The 13,888-nt window shown below is 43.2% G+C and overlaps 2 protein-coding genes across 4 annotated transcripts in view; both read left to right on the top strand.

Moving 5' to 3' along the window:
- STAT4 (signal transducer and activator of transcription 4) overlaps nucleotides 1–9,947 on the top strand; it is a 43,382-nt gene extending 33,435 nt beyond the window's left edge. The window contains exons 17-24 of one of the 3 annotated variants that reach the window (XM_069781876.1): nucleotides 766–901; nucleotides 2,046–2,098; nucleotides 2,895–2,989; nucleotides 3,433–3,569; nucleotides 3,978–4,169; nucleotides 5,449–5,515; nucleotides 6,073–6,146; nucleotides 8,292–9,947. In XM_069781876.1, coding sequence (XP_069637977.1) covers nucleotides 766–901; nucleotides 2,046–2,098; nucleotides 2,895–2,989; nucleotides 3,433–3,569; nucleotides 3,978–4,169; nucleotides 5,449–5,515; nucleotides 6,073–6,139 — 747 coding nt within the window. In that variant the 3' untranslated portion in view covers nucleotides 6,140–6,146; nucleotides 8,292–9,947. Of the gene's footprint in view, nucleotides 1–765; nucleotides 902–2,045; nucleotides 2,099–2,894; nucleotides 2,990–3,432; nucleotides 3,570–3,977; nucleotides 4,170–5,448; nucleotides 5,516–6,037; nucleotides 6,147–8,291 lie in introns of all 3 variants that reach the window. The other 2 variants (XM_069781874.1, XM_069781877.1) reach the window with 2 other exon arrangements.
- A 2,100-nt stretch (nucleotides 9,948–12,047) lies between these two features.
- The window catches only part of STAT1 (signal transducer and activator of transcription 1), a 29,130-nt gene continuing 27,289 nt past the window's right edge, over nucleotides 12,048–13,888 (top strand). Inside the window, exon 1 of the mRNA XM_069781873.1 lies at nucleotides 12,048–12,577. The gene's annotated coding sequence lies outside the window, so the exon portion shown is untranslated. The remainder of the gene's footprint in view (nucleotides 12,578–13,888) is intronic.

Below are 13,888 nucleotides of genomic sequence, written 5' to 3' on the forward strand. Positions count from 1 at the left end.
TAACTGTCAAGTAGCACCTTCTAGTGGCTCTAACCATGAGCAAAAGCAGAATCGTTCTTTCTCAGGCTCCAGCTGGCTCAGCACGTGTTTTAGATTCAGTCACTGTTACTGTATTTGCAGACTGTAGAATAGTACTGTCAATAGCTCTCAGGCTTTCAGTCGGGGATTAGTGGCAGTCACACAGATGTTCAGAGGAGAGAAAGGGTAAGATAGTTTACCATGGAGTGCGCCTAAGAATGATGGCAGGCCAGCTTACCAGCAGCCTGGACTTCATTATCACTCTTCGCACAGTCTTCAGTATGTGCATTACATGTACAGTCCAGAAACCAAACGAAAAACTAAGACGAGCCAAACAATTCAACAACGTATCTCTGTATGAGTATGTAACAGTTTAAGATTTCCGTGCACCAAACACATTAAGGTACAGTGAGAATATCTGCATTTATTGGATGGGATTTAAGCATATTTTCACTGTCTTAACATACGATAATACCAGAAGCATAGCCAGGTATTTTATCATCCAAGATGCACACACAGACTCCCGCTGTCTCTAGGACTCTCCCCCTACAACTCTGCTCAGGCACCTGAGCACACCTTGCTGGGTGGCTGCAGGTGGGAAGGCCAGCACATATTTGCCCCAGTATATCCCTCCACCTCATTTTTAACACCTCCAGATCCTGTTTAAGTACCTGCAGCCTTCTTTTACAGCCTGCAGTGTATTTCATGGTTGCTAACTGTCTAAACAAAGCACTAATTTTGTTGCAGAATTTGTCTTTCTTCAACAATCCACCTGCTGCCACTTTAAGTCAGCTCTTAGAAGTACTGAGCTGGCAGTTTTCATCATATGTTGGTCGTGGACTCAATTCTGAGCAACTCAACATGCTGGCAGAGAAGCTTATGGGTACGTGTATAGAAACAGAGATTTTATTTGGTTTGGGGCTCTTATATTTGGTAGTTAAGGTAATGACTTTAAGCGTGACCTCCACTTCCAGAGCTGACTTCAAAAATGCCACAATGACATTTTTTTTCTTTAAAGAAAAGCACGCGTCAGCTTATTCTTACCACAAAGTGATTCAACTTCTGAACTTCAGGCTGCTAAACTGAAGAAAGAGGGCATCAGAGTCACACTGAACTGTGATGTTATTTTGTTTCCTTAGCACGTAATTATCTCATACATCTGAAATCAAAAGGAAGTCATTCTGCTTGCTTATGGGGTTTGGTTTGGTCTGGGTTTTGTTTCATTTTACGTACCCATCCTTGTGGGTCTGTTTAGTTCTGGGACCCATCCTCCACTGGTGACAGCATAGCAAAGAGGCCCTGCAACTTCAGCAAGATGAACTATTGAACACTTTCATTTGACTGTCCCCCAGAAGGGAGAGGCCTTAGGGAAACCTGGCAGAAGAAGAGGAAGCTTTATGTGTTTCTGGAGAAGAAACAATTATAAAATATATTGTGAGCTGTAAGAAATTCCAAGCTGAGGGTGTAACAATACCTCTACTGTCGGACAAGAACAGAAGCATTTGTCAAAGACTGGGGGGAATCTGTGCTTTTATTGCTTTCAAAGCTGGGAAGCGAAGACTGGTTTCCCTGTGTAACAGTCACTTTTTCTGATGGTTTCTTGGAGATTTCTTGCTGAGTGGAGGTAGTGGAGTTGAGAGGTGCCATGTAAATCAGCAAGAACGGTAAGAAAGAAAAAATAAATTGTCTTAAAATACAGAAGCTCAAGATAGAGTGAAAGCCAAGAGAAGTAACACTCGGGCTAAAAACTGAAACTGAGCACATAGTGTTTGTTGTAGAAACAAAATCCCAGACTACTTTAGGCAAATATTCCCAAAACTACCATTATCAGCTGCTTCAAAAGGATACAGAGAAACTGATCTACAGCCCCTTAGCATGGCCCTCTCAATCCCTCTCCAAGTCTGCACGTACTGTTCTTCTCCCCCCCACCCCTCCCCACCCCCCACCAACTATACAGATATCAAGCTATAGCTATTTCAAAACTTCAGAAAAATAGACTCACCGGTTGGTTTTTTTTTTGCCCTCAGGACAACAAGTCAGTTACAATGATTATCAACTATCCTGGGCAAAGTTCTGCAAGGTACAGTTCCAAAAGTAAAACTAGATTCTTCTTTCTCTTTCGCCCACATGCGTGCCTAACTCTGTCTCTCTGATGCTACAGATAAGAATCCCACTTGCCATATGTGGGACTTGTAGCCCAGCACAATCACATTCATTGTAAAAATTTAACTAGGAGAATAATATTTCCAGAAGCTTAAAGCTTCGGCTAAGATATCTCCTTAGTTACATTGCTACAGATATCAGAAACTGTCATTATAGCGTGCCCTATATATTTCTGTAAATGATCAATAGATTGTGCTATCAAAACATACATTTTTCATAAAGCATAAAGTCATTTTTTTCATATGCTTAGTTGTGACCTAAATTATTTCAAGTTGGTTGATATATTTAGTAACTTTGATGAGGAACAGACAAGTTACTGAGAAAAAAGGGTAAACCCATTTTGTTCATATTAACTACATTATTTAAACAAATATAGAACCTTGGAAGGAAGTGCAACTTTCTCGTCATCATTTCTCTCAAAATGTAATTTAATAACCAGGAAAAAGCAACAAATGTGATTTTTTTTTTCTTGAAAAATGAGGCACTTCCAATGCATATCTTAAAAATCAATTGGTTTTACGTCAGGCTGAGAGAGAGATGTTACTCAAAACAGCAGTTCAGATTTGTCATTCTCGCTTGAACAAACTAGATTATTCTTAAGAAACTGAGATAGCCATGTCATGTGGATGTTGGGTAACAACACTCTCACAATTCTCTTCTTGTGTGTGTTCTTTTTGTTTGTGTTTTGTTGTTGTTGTTTTTTTAACCACTAGGAACATTTGCCTGGAAAGTCTTTTACATTTTGGGTTTGGCTTGAAGCCATCCTGGACTTAATTAAAAAACACATTCTTCCTCTTTGGATTGACGGGTGAGCAACAAGGAAACTGCTGCATATTGATCTCTCTCTGCTTTGTCTTTTTTCTTTACTAATCTCAGTTTTAGCTATGCAGAAGAGAATTTGCAAAGAGTTTAATACTTCTGTCTCCCTCTTCCCATTTATAACTTTTGGAAAATTTTGCCAAAAGGCAACACCACTGAATCTCTCAGAAATGCAGGTTTAGATCTATTTATCAGTTTTGTCGGTGTACAGTCAAGTACTGTGATAAATTTCATCATGCTTCATAGTACTTTGAGCTTAATGCCATACTCCACATGTAAATCACATGAAGCTTTTGTCATCATTTCAAGACCTCATAAAGCTTTTGTAACTAGCCTTTGAACACCTATATAAAGTTTGGCCAGATACATTGCACAGATTGAAGTCTGTATTTTTTTCCAAAAGTAAACCTATGATCTCCTGTTACACTTCAGGTACGTAATGGGATTTGTAAGCAAAGAGAAGGAACGAATTTTGCTCAAAGACAAGACACCAGGAACATTCTTATTAAGGTTTAGTGAAAGCAATCTGGGTGGAATTACCTTTACGTGGGTGGATCAGTTAGAAAATGGTAAGTATAATTTAAAAAAAATAACATAAACCTCAAACTCTGCAATACACCTGTAATACAGGAGCCACGGTTTCTTTGGTTAGAAAGTAAAACTCATGTACTATGACTTAGTATGGTTTTGGGCAAGATACAAGTACCATATTTACTGAAACATAAGTCAAAACTCTGAAAGTCTACCTCTCAGTTCTTTATATTAACATACAAGTTATTAGGAGGTGTACCTGCTTACTGCAGGCTTTAAATTTGTTTCCACATGTGCAGAAAGTATATCTTGAAAGATACTTACTTTGGTATGAACAGGTAAAACCCATGCCAGTGTAAAGTGCAAAAGAAAGGCAAAAATATGTTCCAGCTGCAGATGCTGATCTACCAGTTATCAGTGGTTATGGTGCCTTTGTATTTTTACAGGAGACGTAACATTTCATTCAGTGGAGCCCTATAACAAAGGTCGCTTATCTGCATTGCCTTTTGCCGACATACTGCGTGATTACAAAGTTATTATGGCAGACAACGTTCCTGAAAACCCTCTGAAGTATCTGTATCCAGACATTCCCAAAGATAAGGCTTTTGGCAAACACTACAGCTGTCAGCCAAATGAAGGTTGGGCTCCATTTCTCTATTTACCCTTTCTGCAAAGCAGCTGCAAAGTCAAGAGGCAATTTGAGGAATGGGGGGAAGAGGAGGAAGAGAACAGATTAAGATGCCTCCCTTAATCGGCAACTTCAAGAGAACTGTTTTAACGCATGTCTATCATTTAGACAGCTTCATTTTGTAAATACGTCCCTGGTCTTAGAGGTTACGTTAGAGGTGATGACAACAATATTTAAAAGAAGCTAAGAAATAGATCTTAGGGTAGAAAGAGTCAAAAAATAAGATTTTTTTTTTTTCCTGACTGACGGATAACAAAATTCAGTGACTCAGATGTTCAAAGGAGATGAAACTGAAAAGTCATCCTGTTTATTGGCTTCATAACTGTGTTATGCTGTAGCATGCTGTCTCTTTAATTTCAAGGAAATTCTGTGTTTTCCAAACGGCTTGGAAGATCTCCTTTATTTCATTTCATTCGGTGGAACCCTGTAACAAAGGTCGCTTATCTGCACTGCCTTTTGCCAACATACTGCGCAATTACAAAATTATTATGGCAGACGTTCCTGAAAACCCCTGGCAACTGCACTAGAAAATATGAAAAGGCTAGACAAGAATGGCTCCAAATACATTCAGGCCCATGTTCTTTCGTGTGCAAGTTACATTTTTAGATCAAACTTGCTCTCTCTCAAAAAAGCCCTCAAAGCCTTGAGTTTTTTTAAATAGATAATACACATTCTTCTGGACTTTAAGTATAAAAGGTTACAATTCCATTTGAATTCAAATTCCTACACTACTAAAAAATATCTGGAGGCTACAAATGTTTTGCCTTTTCCTTTTAATTTAGTGGACTTTGCCTAATGCTCCAGTCCTCTAAAAATTTCTGTATATGCTTAATTTCATGCAAAAGACGTTGCTGAAGCTGTATCTGTAGAAATAGAGCTCCATGCAAGCATTTGCAGAACTGAAATCTAGAGGCTTAAAAGTTCCAAGCTTGTAGAGTTATAGTATATTTGCTACTGAAGCCCCAATGAGCTCTTTTTCATCAGTTGCTGTATTATATTCTGGGATGGCGATTCATATCAAGGGAGCACAGTCCATTATGTGACCAAGACCTGAACTCAAAGACTAATCTCAGGAATTCCCCTCATTTTTGTGGCTGCCTATTTAAGCATAAACAGGGACATGTCTTTTTTAATATATTACGGTCTGCAGCACTTAAAGCAGATAAACAATTTCAAATAAATAATAAAATTACTAGGCAATATTTAATTTCTCTAATATTTATTTTTAGTCTCAAAGCCCTCAGATGGAGGAGGCAAAGGTTATGTTCCTTCTGTATTTATCCCAGTCTCCAAAATGTAAGTATCCTTACAGATGTATTACACTTCAAATGGTATTTTTATTAAGTTTATATACTGTTTCAAAGTTTTCCCTGCCTCCCTTCCCCCATTCAAATAGTTTGGGATAGCAACACATCACGTGTTTTTATTTGGCCAAGGACTGCTAAGGACAAGAAAAGGAAGTAAAGAACTTCACTTCTACAGTGCTTTTCGCATCCATGTGGCAAAACATTTGTAAAAATTGAATGCAGACTTTCCAGTACTCTGATCTACTCTGATCTTTCACTGCCTCCTTTTTCTCTCCAGCAGCTGACATTACAGAGTCAGGTTTATCCTCTCTTCCCTTGGTCCCATCTCCTACATTTTTAAATGTCTACCAGGTTGTTGGCATGTGCTTACAGGGCCACCAGGAAGCCCGAGTACAGGCTTAACTAACTTAATAAGCATTCACCATACTCCACTGCTGCGCATCAAGTTAGAGGGATTTAGGTTGCTTTTAAGATTATTTTTGTGGTTTTTGTTTTGTTTTTTTTTTTTAAGCTTAAATGATTCTACAGATCCACATTCTCCGTCAGATCTTCTTCCAATGTCTCCAAGCGTTTATGCTGTGCTGAGAGAACACCTGAGTCCCACAGTGATTGAAACTGCTGTATGTTGCAAACTTTTCCATTCATAAGTTAATACTAAGCAAACAGGACATGTACAACTCGGATGCTGGTTATAAAAAGGCTGCTTGTACAATTATGAAAAAATTAGAGCTCTTTCATCATTTGCTGTATTACATTCAGAAACGATGGTACAGACGTTTCCTATTCGAAATGGGACAGGATGCTGCAAGCATACTTGGAAGCACTGTGTTATATGAAATTGTCTGACACACTGGCCAATGAACCATGAATGTCATTATTCAAAGATCCCATAGTTCTTGCACAAAGCCTTTATATTGACAAATACATAACAATTACACTAATTCTGTAGATAGCACAAAGGACTCAACTTGCTCAGGGAAGCTGCACAAGGAACATAAAAATTTCCAATTCAGCAAACTTGCACAACTTTGCCATGCTGCAAGTTTCTACATGGGATGCCAAAGTGAGAAATTAAAAGTCAATTAAATAAAATTAATATTCACTAAGTATACAGAAAGGTTGGGAAAATACTGTACCAATGTCCTATTAAAAATATTTTCCTTTTTTACTTATTGACTAGAAATTGTGTTCCAAATCCTCATGGCTTAGAGTACTTGGAGCACTGATGTATACCCACTGGGGATTTCTCCAGCAGACTTCTATCAGGAAACGCTACAGTGGTTTGGCTTTAACAGCTTTAAAAGAAAACCTCCTTTCTTAATACTAGCTCTTAGTTTTCTGTATGTTCAATGATTTATGATCTTAAAATGGTTATGTATTTAAAAGCCTGTCAACTCCCCTTCAAATGCCTTTCTGTAAACACTCCTCCTCACCCACAAACAGAACAAAACTAAACCAGAATCCTGACTGTCGATGATTGGAAGCACAGTTAAACTTTATATACAAATAGAGGAGTTTTTAATATACACCAAGCTGAAGATCTATTCAAGAGCAAAGTATCTTTTTTTGCTTCTTCACCTTTTTCTCTGATAACGCTCATGACAAACTAGTTCTTCAGCTAAAACTGAAATACTAGCCTGAATGAAAATTCTGCGTTAAAACCTACCACACCCAGTTTGAGACCTGTTCCCACTCATTTGTTGTTTGGTTTGTACATATGAAAACAGCTCTGACCTTCTAAACTGCATTTGTGTTGTATTTCCTAAAGTTTCAGCAGTGAAAAGAATAATTGGCTTCACTTTTGTTTATCATCAGGCTCCAAACATTTTTGGTTTCTTTTAGCATGCACAGTAATTCTCAAACCAGTTCTGTCCAGAGCTTCCAAATGAGCTGTGACCATTACCATCTTTTGGGGTCATAACCGCACAAAAAGAATGTGTTAGGTGATGAATTGGGACAATCAAATACAATCATGTTGCAGTTTTTAAGGGTACTAGATAAGTGGTTCAATGCTGCTAGATGCTAGGTGAATTTCTGGAGGCTCTTACTAGAAACGTTTTCAAGTTCTGATAGAAATTGGGGGGGGGGTGGAATAGTTTTGAAAGATTTCTAAAAAATTTCTTCCTTCCTTCCTTTTTCCATTCTATTTACTTTGCTAAATGGAAATGAGGAAAATAGGGAGGTTTTTTCTCCATCATCCCAAATTCACACAACAATCGACCCTGGTGAAGAGCTGTCTAAGTAGAGTAAGCACACAATCTGCAATTATTAAAGCAATACTTTTTCTCCATGAGATGCCAATAAAAAAAAAAAAGTGTAAGATGCAGAGAACTAGAGTGAAATCTGCAGCAGGACAAAATACCCTACAACTCAGTAACTCAGTCTTAGCAAGATATACTTTCTGCAGTCTTGCTGAATTCCCTTTTATCCCCCCCCCCCCCCCCCCCCGATTCCCCTACCCATCAGGAAAACAAGACTCCAGTAAGAACCCTGCTATACATATCCATAGGCTCCAAGAACCACAAAAGTTCATATAAAAATATGTATCATTTTTATTGCAACTATTTCCCACACAGTGTTTTCTAATGACCATTCCTATATTTTGTAAAGAATTAGAACAGGATCCTCAGATCCTTACCAGTTTGTATTACATTGTCAAAATGACAGAGCAGTTACCTTGAGCCAAAGAAGGTTTCATCTGCAATTGTTTTTGAATGAACAGCAGTAACTCCCATGAGACTAATCTTTTCCTTCTTTTCTTCTAGCTGAGCTCTCCTTACTCAACTGACTGAAGTTCACATACTGGAAAAATTAGTAATCACGTGAACACTGGATGGGTTAAAGATGCAGTAATTTTTTTTTTTTTTGGTCATCTTTGTATATCAGCATTTCCTGGAAACCGTTATGATGTTATTCTTGGGCCTCTTTCTGTTATCAATACCATGTAAACCAGGAATCTTCTCCCTAGTGATTACAAATAGCTTCCTGCAAGTCAGAATTGCTGTCCTCACTGATAAAAGGCCAGATCCTTTCTGGCATGGAAGTCGTTTGACTTCAGTGGGGTCCAGCAGGTATAAATTTTACTTGCGGAATTAACATCCACAGAATTGCTGTAAATATGAGAGTATAAGAACAAAATGTTTTGCTTCTGAAAACAGCATATAAGGATAACTGAAGAAGTTAATGTTTTGGGGGAAGTTAGGATTTATTATGTTAAATAGTTTCTGTTTAATCATCACCTTGTATACCATTGATTTAGCTTCTATTTTAAAGCAAAGATTCTCATCCCCCTGAGCTTGAATGTCCCATAGGTGTCCAGGGTTTGCTTTTTTCCCAAAGATGAACCACCTTCAGCATAGATTTTTATCTGCCACCACAGCAGAAGTTGTGGAAGGCAGGCAGGCAGGCAAGGATGGGAAGAGAAGGGAGTTCCAGAAAGGAAACAGACACAACACTTGTGGTGTGAAAAAGGCTGCCTCCATTTTGCCACTGAAAGAGAGGGTTAGTAAAACTTACCCCTCTCACAAAATAGCTGCAGAAGTAAATCTATTTGTGCATGAAGCATTCAGATACTACAGCAAGTACTATCAGAAAGTCTACAAAGAAAAAATCCTGATTTGACAGAGTTTGGATACTACCTGGTAAATATGGACTGGGAAGCACAGTTTTTAAAAAGTTACTGAGGAGCTGCAGCATCTGCTGACCACTGGGCAATTCATGCTACATGACAGAATACTACATGCCTGTCAGAGACTCATTTAATAAGCAGAATAACTAGTTTTTATATATAAGTGGTAAACTACCTTTTTTTTTCCTTTCAGTCACTGTTTAGTGCTGTGTTTGGATTGTTCGGGTTTGTTGTTTTTTTTTCCCTGGTATTATCTCTAAAAACTCAGTTAATAAAATAAAGAGGCAATTCAAGACCACTGTATTTCATATATGCAGGCTCATTCAAGATTTAATTGTTGTCTGCAGAATACATGGTTAAAGCATGCAAAGTTCTTAAAATACATACGAACACTCGAGCATTTGCACCTTACACTCTTCTTGAGTAGGTACAAATTAGATATCTGGGATGAAAACATAACCTCCTTGAATCAGTAAGACCTGGATTTTACTTTCATTTCTCCTTTTTTACTCACTCCACTCACCCATATTATTGACGTTAGTTGAAAGCAAGCGAATGGAAACAGAGTAATGAGATATTTCTCTGATACATGGGAGCAGGTTTTAAATGAACAACCATGTCTCTCTTCATTGATCTGAGTGATTCAAAGCAAGCTGCAGATAGGAAGTCATTTCCTCTCAGAAAGCATCATGTATAAATATTTTGCCAGAAAAATAACAGCAATTGTGTATATAGTTTGGAAACGTCTTTAATTTATATGACCAGTATGAATAAAAGCAGATTTTGGCTTAAAGTTGGATACCTGGACTTCTGTGGAATTTTTTCAAGATACAACAAAAATAGAGTCTTGCCATCATTTTGTTGATCTCAAGTCTGAACTACAAGCAGTAACAGATTTCTAAAGCAGCAAATGTAACTTCACCTCACATCAGCTATTGCATGCCTTTTCATTCTAACCTGTTCTCACAATATTAATACAAACAAAATGGAGGGTACCCTATGCTTTTGACCACCTAAGCTTCATGAGAAGTACTGTAAAAAAGGTCCACGCATGGCATGTGAATCAAACTTCTCTGTCCTTCCTCCCTGCTCTCTGTACAAAGCAACTCTTCAAAACTCTCAAGTCTTGACTTGAACACTATATTTCATGTTACTGAATAGCACTGTGGATCAGGTTTTGGCATGACAGTTTCTGCTTCTGTTTTAAAACAGATTTTGCAGTGGGGTAGATTTAACATTTACGTGAAAGGCATATTACTTCAAATCAGTTCCCGCTTTAGAGGAACGTTGGAGTCATTAGTCATTTTCTAGAAGTTAAACGTATACAGCCCAAGCCTCCTTCCATTAAAAAAGTGAGAATTTTATCCTTATGCCACTGAGTAAGAACAGGGTTCTCTAGAAAAATGACGGGGGGTGGGGTGTGGAAAAGCACGCTGAAAGGGTTGCCTCAGGTACTGCCAGAAGAAACAAAACATCTGCTTTTAAGTACTTTTACTAACCCTGCTTGTGCTTTCACTGTGTTTTGCAGCAGCAAAGTAGAAAATAACGGGGCGGAAAAAAAATCGCATAATTGTTCTGTGTTCTGTGTCTTGCCACATCACTGTAATGATTCGAATTAAACAAATGTAAAAACTGTCAGTTACCTTCTATTATAGCTTTTATCTATAGCCACATTTATCTCTACTTAGTAGCATTTCATACCACAATGTTTACCAAACAGACCTTCTATTTACTTATTTCTTCCATGGACTAAGAATTGTTTCCTCCATCGGAGGAGAGAGGGGGATACAAAGGATACCAAAAAGGATCCAAGTCTCCTGGAGACTTGCACCAAAGCCTGGACTGTCATTCTTCTGGTCTTTGTTGACACTTCATAACATGAGACAAGATCAAACAAGACGATGCGTGTCTAAGTAGCAGTAACGGCATCCTAGAGAGTAAGACTGATGCAAGAAAGATACCGTGAAGGAAACCTTTTTATCAAAAGATAAGAATTCTCAACTGACAAAAAGCTGGGAACTATTAAAACACTCAGCCGCCTGCATAAGCATTCTTAGTTTCCGCAACTTGCGTGGAAATCCATGTTACAGTTCATAAACTAACAATCGCAACTGTGTTTGTACAATCCTTTATTGCACTTGCACGCCTTTCTTCCACCCATGCAACGCAGCCGGTTGAGACTGGCCACCCTTGCAGACTTCTACGCGCCAGCTATTGTTTTCCAGGGCCAGCCCATTACTACACCAACCCAGTATTTCACCAAGAGGTGTTGAAAACCGGAAGATTTTCTTACTGCAAAGGTGAGAAGCAGGTCGCTTCCTACTGCTTACAGTTCAGGACTACTTTTAACCTCCTGCGCTTTCAACCCCAATATATCGCGACGATGAGGAAAACAAGCCGCTGCTGCCTAGGTAGGGAAAGCCGGGCCGGGCCGGGCGGTTGGCACCGCCACGCCAGGGGCCAGGGGCCCGGGCCCGGGGGCCAGCCACCGCCCGGGGCCCGAAGCGGCTGCTCTCGCCGCTGAGGCCGACCGCTCGGCTGTCAGAGAGGGGACGCTGCGGCGGCCGTCGCCAGCCGTGAGGCCAGCCGGGGGGGAAGGCGAGCCGGGGGGGGGCGGCGCCGGGGCCGCGGCCGCGTCCGGGCCGCCACGGCTTTCGCTTTCGCCTTCCCCTCAGCCGGCCCTTTCTAGTTCCCTGCCGCCTTTCCCCGAAGTCACGTGGTGCGGCTGTTCCCGCCTCGGCGCTCCCCCTCCCGCCGCCGCCGCGCCTGCGCAGTACGCCCGGCCGGGGTCGGCGGGGTGCAGCCGGGAGCCGGCCCCCGCACGCCCCGTCGGGCTGGTCCCTGGGAAGGGTCGTCGGCGCGGCTCCCAGAGCCTTACCCGAGAGGTGAGGGGGGGCGCGGCACGGCGGTGCAGTAACAGCTCCTCAGGGGCTAAGGCCGCGGGGTGCGCGCGGAGTGTAAGGGAACCTGTGGCGTCCTCAGAGTAGCCCCCCCGCGGGCTGGCTTGCCGTCCTGGGCTGCCGTCTGGAGATGGCCCGCTGAGCTTTGCACGTCAGTGCCTTTCCTCCTGGGGCAGCGGGACTCATCTCCTCGCGGTCTCCACTCCTGACAAGGTCGCCCCCCTTCCCGTGGGGACACCGGGACCGCACCACCTCCCTCCGGGGCAGCAGCCCGGGCTTCCCTCGCACCCGGTACATCTGCTCACAAACCCTACTTCTTAAACGTCTGCTGGCTCCTTCTCAACGGCTGCACCTTCTCTCACACCTTTCCAGACTCCTAACACCGCCCTGCTCCGAACGCTGCTCGGGAGCGCCACAAGCCGACAGAAGCGGAGGCCGGTCCCCGGGGACGGCGCTCACCCGGTTTCTGCCTCGCCTGCCACTGCCAGCGTCGCCGCGCCGCCGGACGGCCTTTCCCTGACAGGTGCAACCTCTCTCTACGTTATCCGTGCGGTGCTTCTGCCGGCAAACCCTGCGCAACTATCAGGGACAGCCGGCCGGCGGGCCCCGGCGCAGCTCGCCGGTGTGGCCGGCGGGCCCGGAGGCCGGGGAGGGGGGGAGCGCCGCGCCGGGAACACCCCGCCTCCCCCACGGGGAAGGGAAAGGGCCGTGGGCGGGGCAGCCCGGCGCCGCCGCGCTCCCATTGGCCGAGGCCGCGGGGGCCGGGCTCTGATTGGCCCTGCCACCAGCCGCCGGTCCGCGGCTCTGCGGGTATTTGTCGGCGCGAGCGAGGGTCGCGGCGCGGAGTGGAAGCGCAGCCTCTTCCCACGAGTAAGTGCGGGCGCCGCGCGCGCGCGGGTGGGTGGCTAACGGTCGCCAACGGCTGCGGGGAGAGCGGGCCGGGGCTGGCAGGTCTACCCGCCCTCCCGGGGAGGGACACGCCACACGGGCCGGCCGAGCCGCGGTGGCGGGGGGAAGGCGTGCTAGGTCGCAGGCGGCAGGGACGGCTGTCCCTCGCCCTTTGCTCCCGAACTGCCGCGCGCGGTTGGGCGGCGATCGCTCGGGAAGTCGGGAATGACACGAAGAACGGAATTGCTAGGAGGCGGCGGGGTTTGAACGTAGTTAGAGCGCAGCCAGGAAGGTGCCCGAGCTAAGCGGCGGAAGGCAACCCCGAGCACGGGTGTTACCGAAGCGCGCAGACCCGCACAGCTGCAGATAAGGCCCCTTTTCTCCAGAGGTGCACACGGACTGCGATCCTATTGCCCATACCCAAGGGAAGGCAGAACAGCAAAACGGCCTTTCTGGCCTACACCACCTCGCTTGTCAGTTTGTCAATGGCCAGCTGAGCCCTGTGTCCCACTATTGGTCTCTCTAATGCCTTCTCTACAAAAAGGTGCCGACTTACCACTTTTTCAGTGTTTCTCATCTTGCGTCCCCAAGGGGTGCATTTGCTGCAATATCGTATTGCACTGTAACCGGCTCTTCGGCTGGTTCTCCGCCACCACGCCCAGGTCCTCTCCCAGTCTAGTCGCTTTAAGACACAGAGAGATTGGAGTACATCTTCATTTAAGCACTAGGGAAAACGACGGACTCACTTCATGCATTGAGACAAATTCTTCCAGCTTTCCTCACCAATGTCATCTCTAACTGTTTGCCTTGATGCCACTACAGCATATTCAAGTGCTGTGTTACCTGTAGTCCAAATCCCATGCACATCAAAATCCTCAAAGCCCTCACTTCAAACATAATAGCAGTTTTAACTCTCATTTGCTTCTCATGCATAGCGTATGCCACT

This window comes from Haliaeetus albicilla, chromosome 4, assembly GCF_947461875.1.
Source record: "Haliaeetus albicilla chromosome 4, bHalAlb1.1, whole genome shotgun sequence".
Lineage (NCBI taxonomy): Eukaryota > Metazoa > Chordata > Aves > Accipitriformes > Accipitridae > Haliaeetus > Haliaeetus albicilla.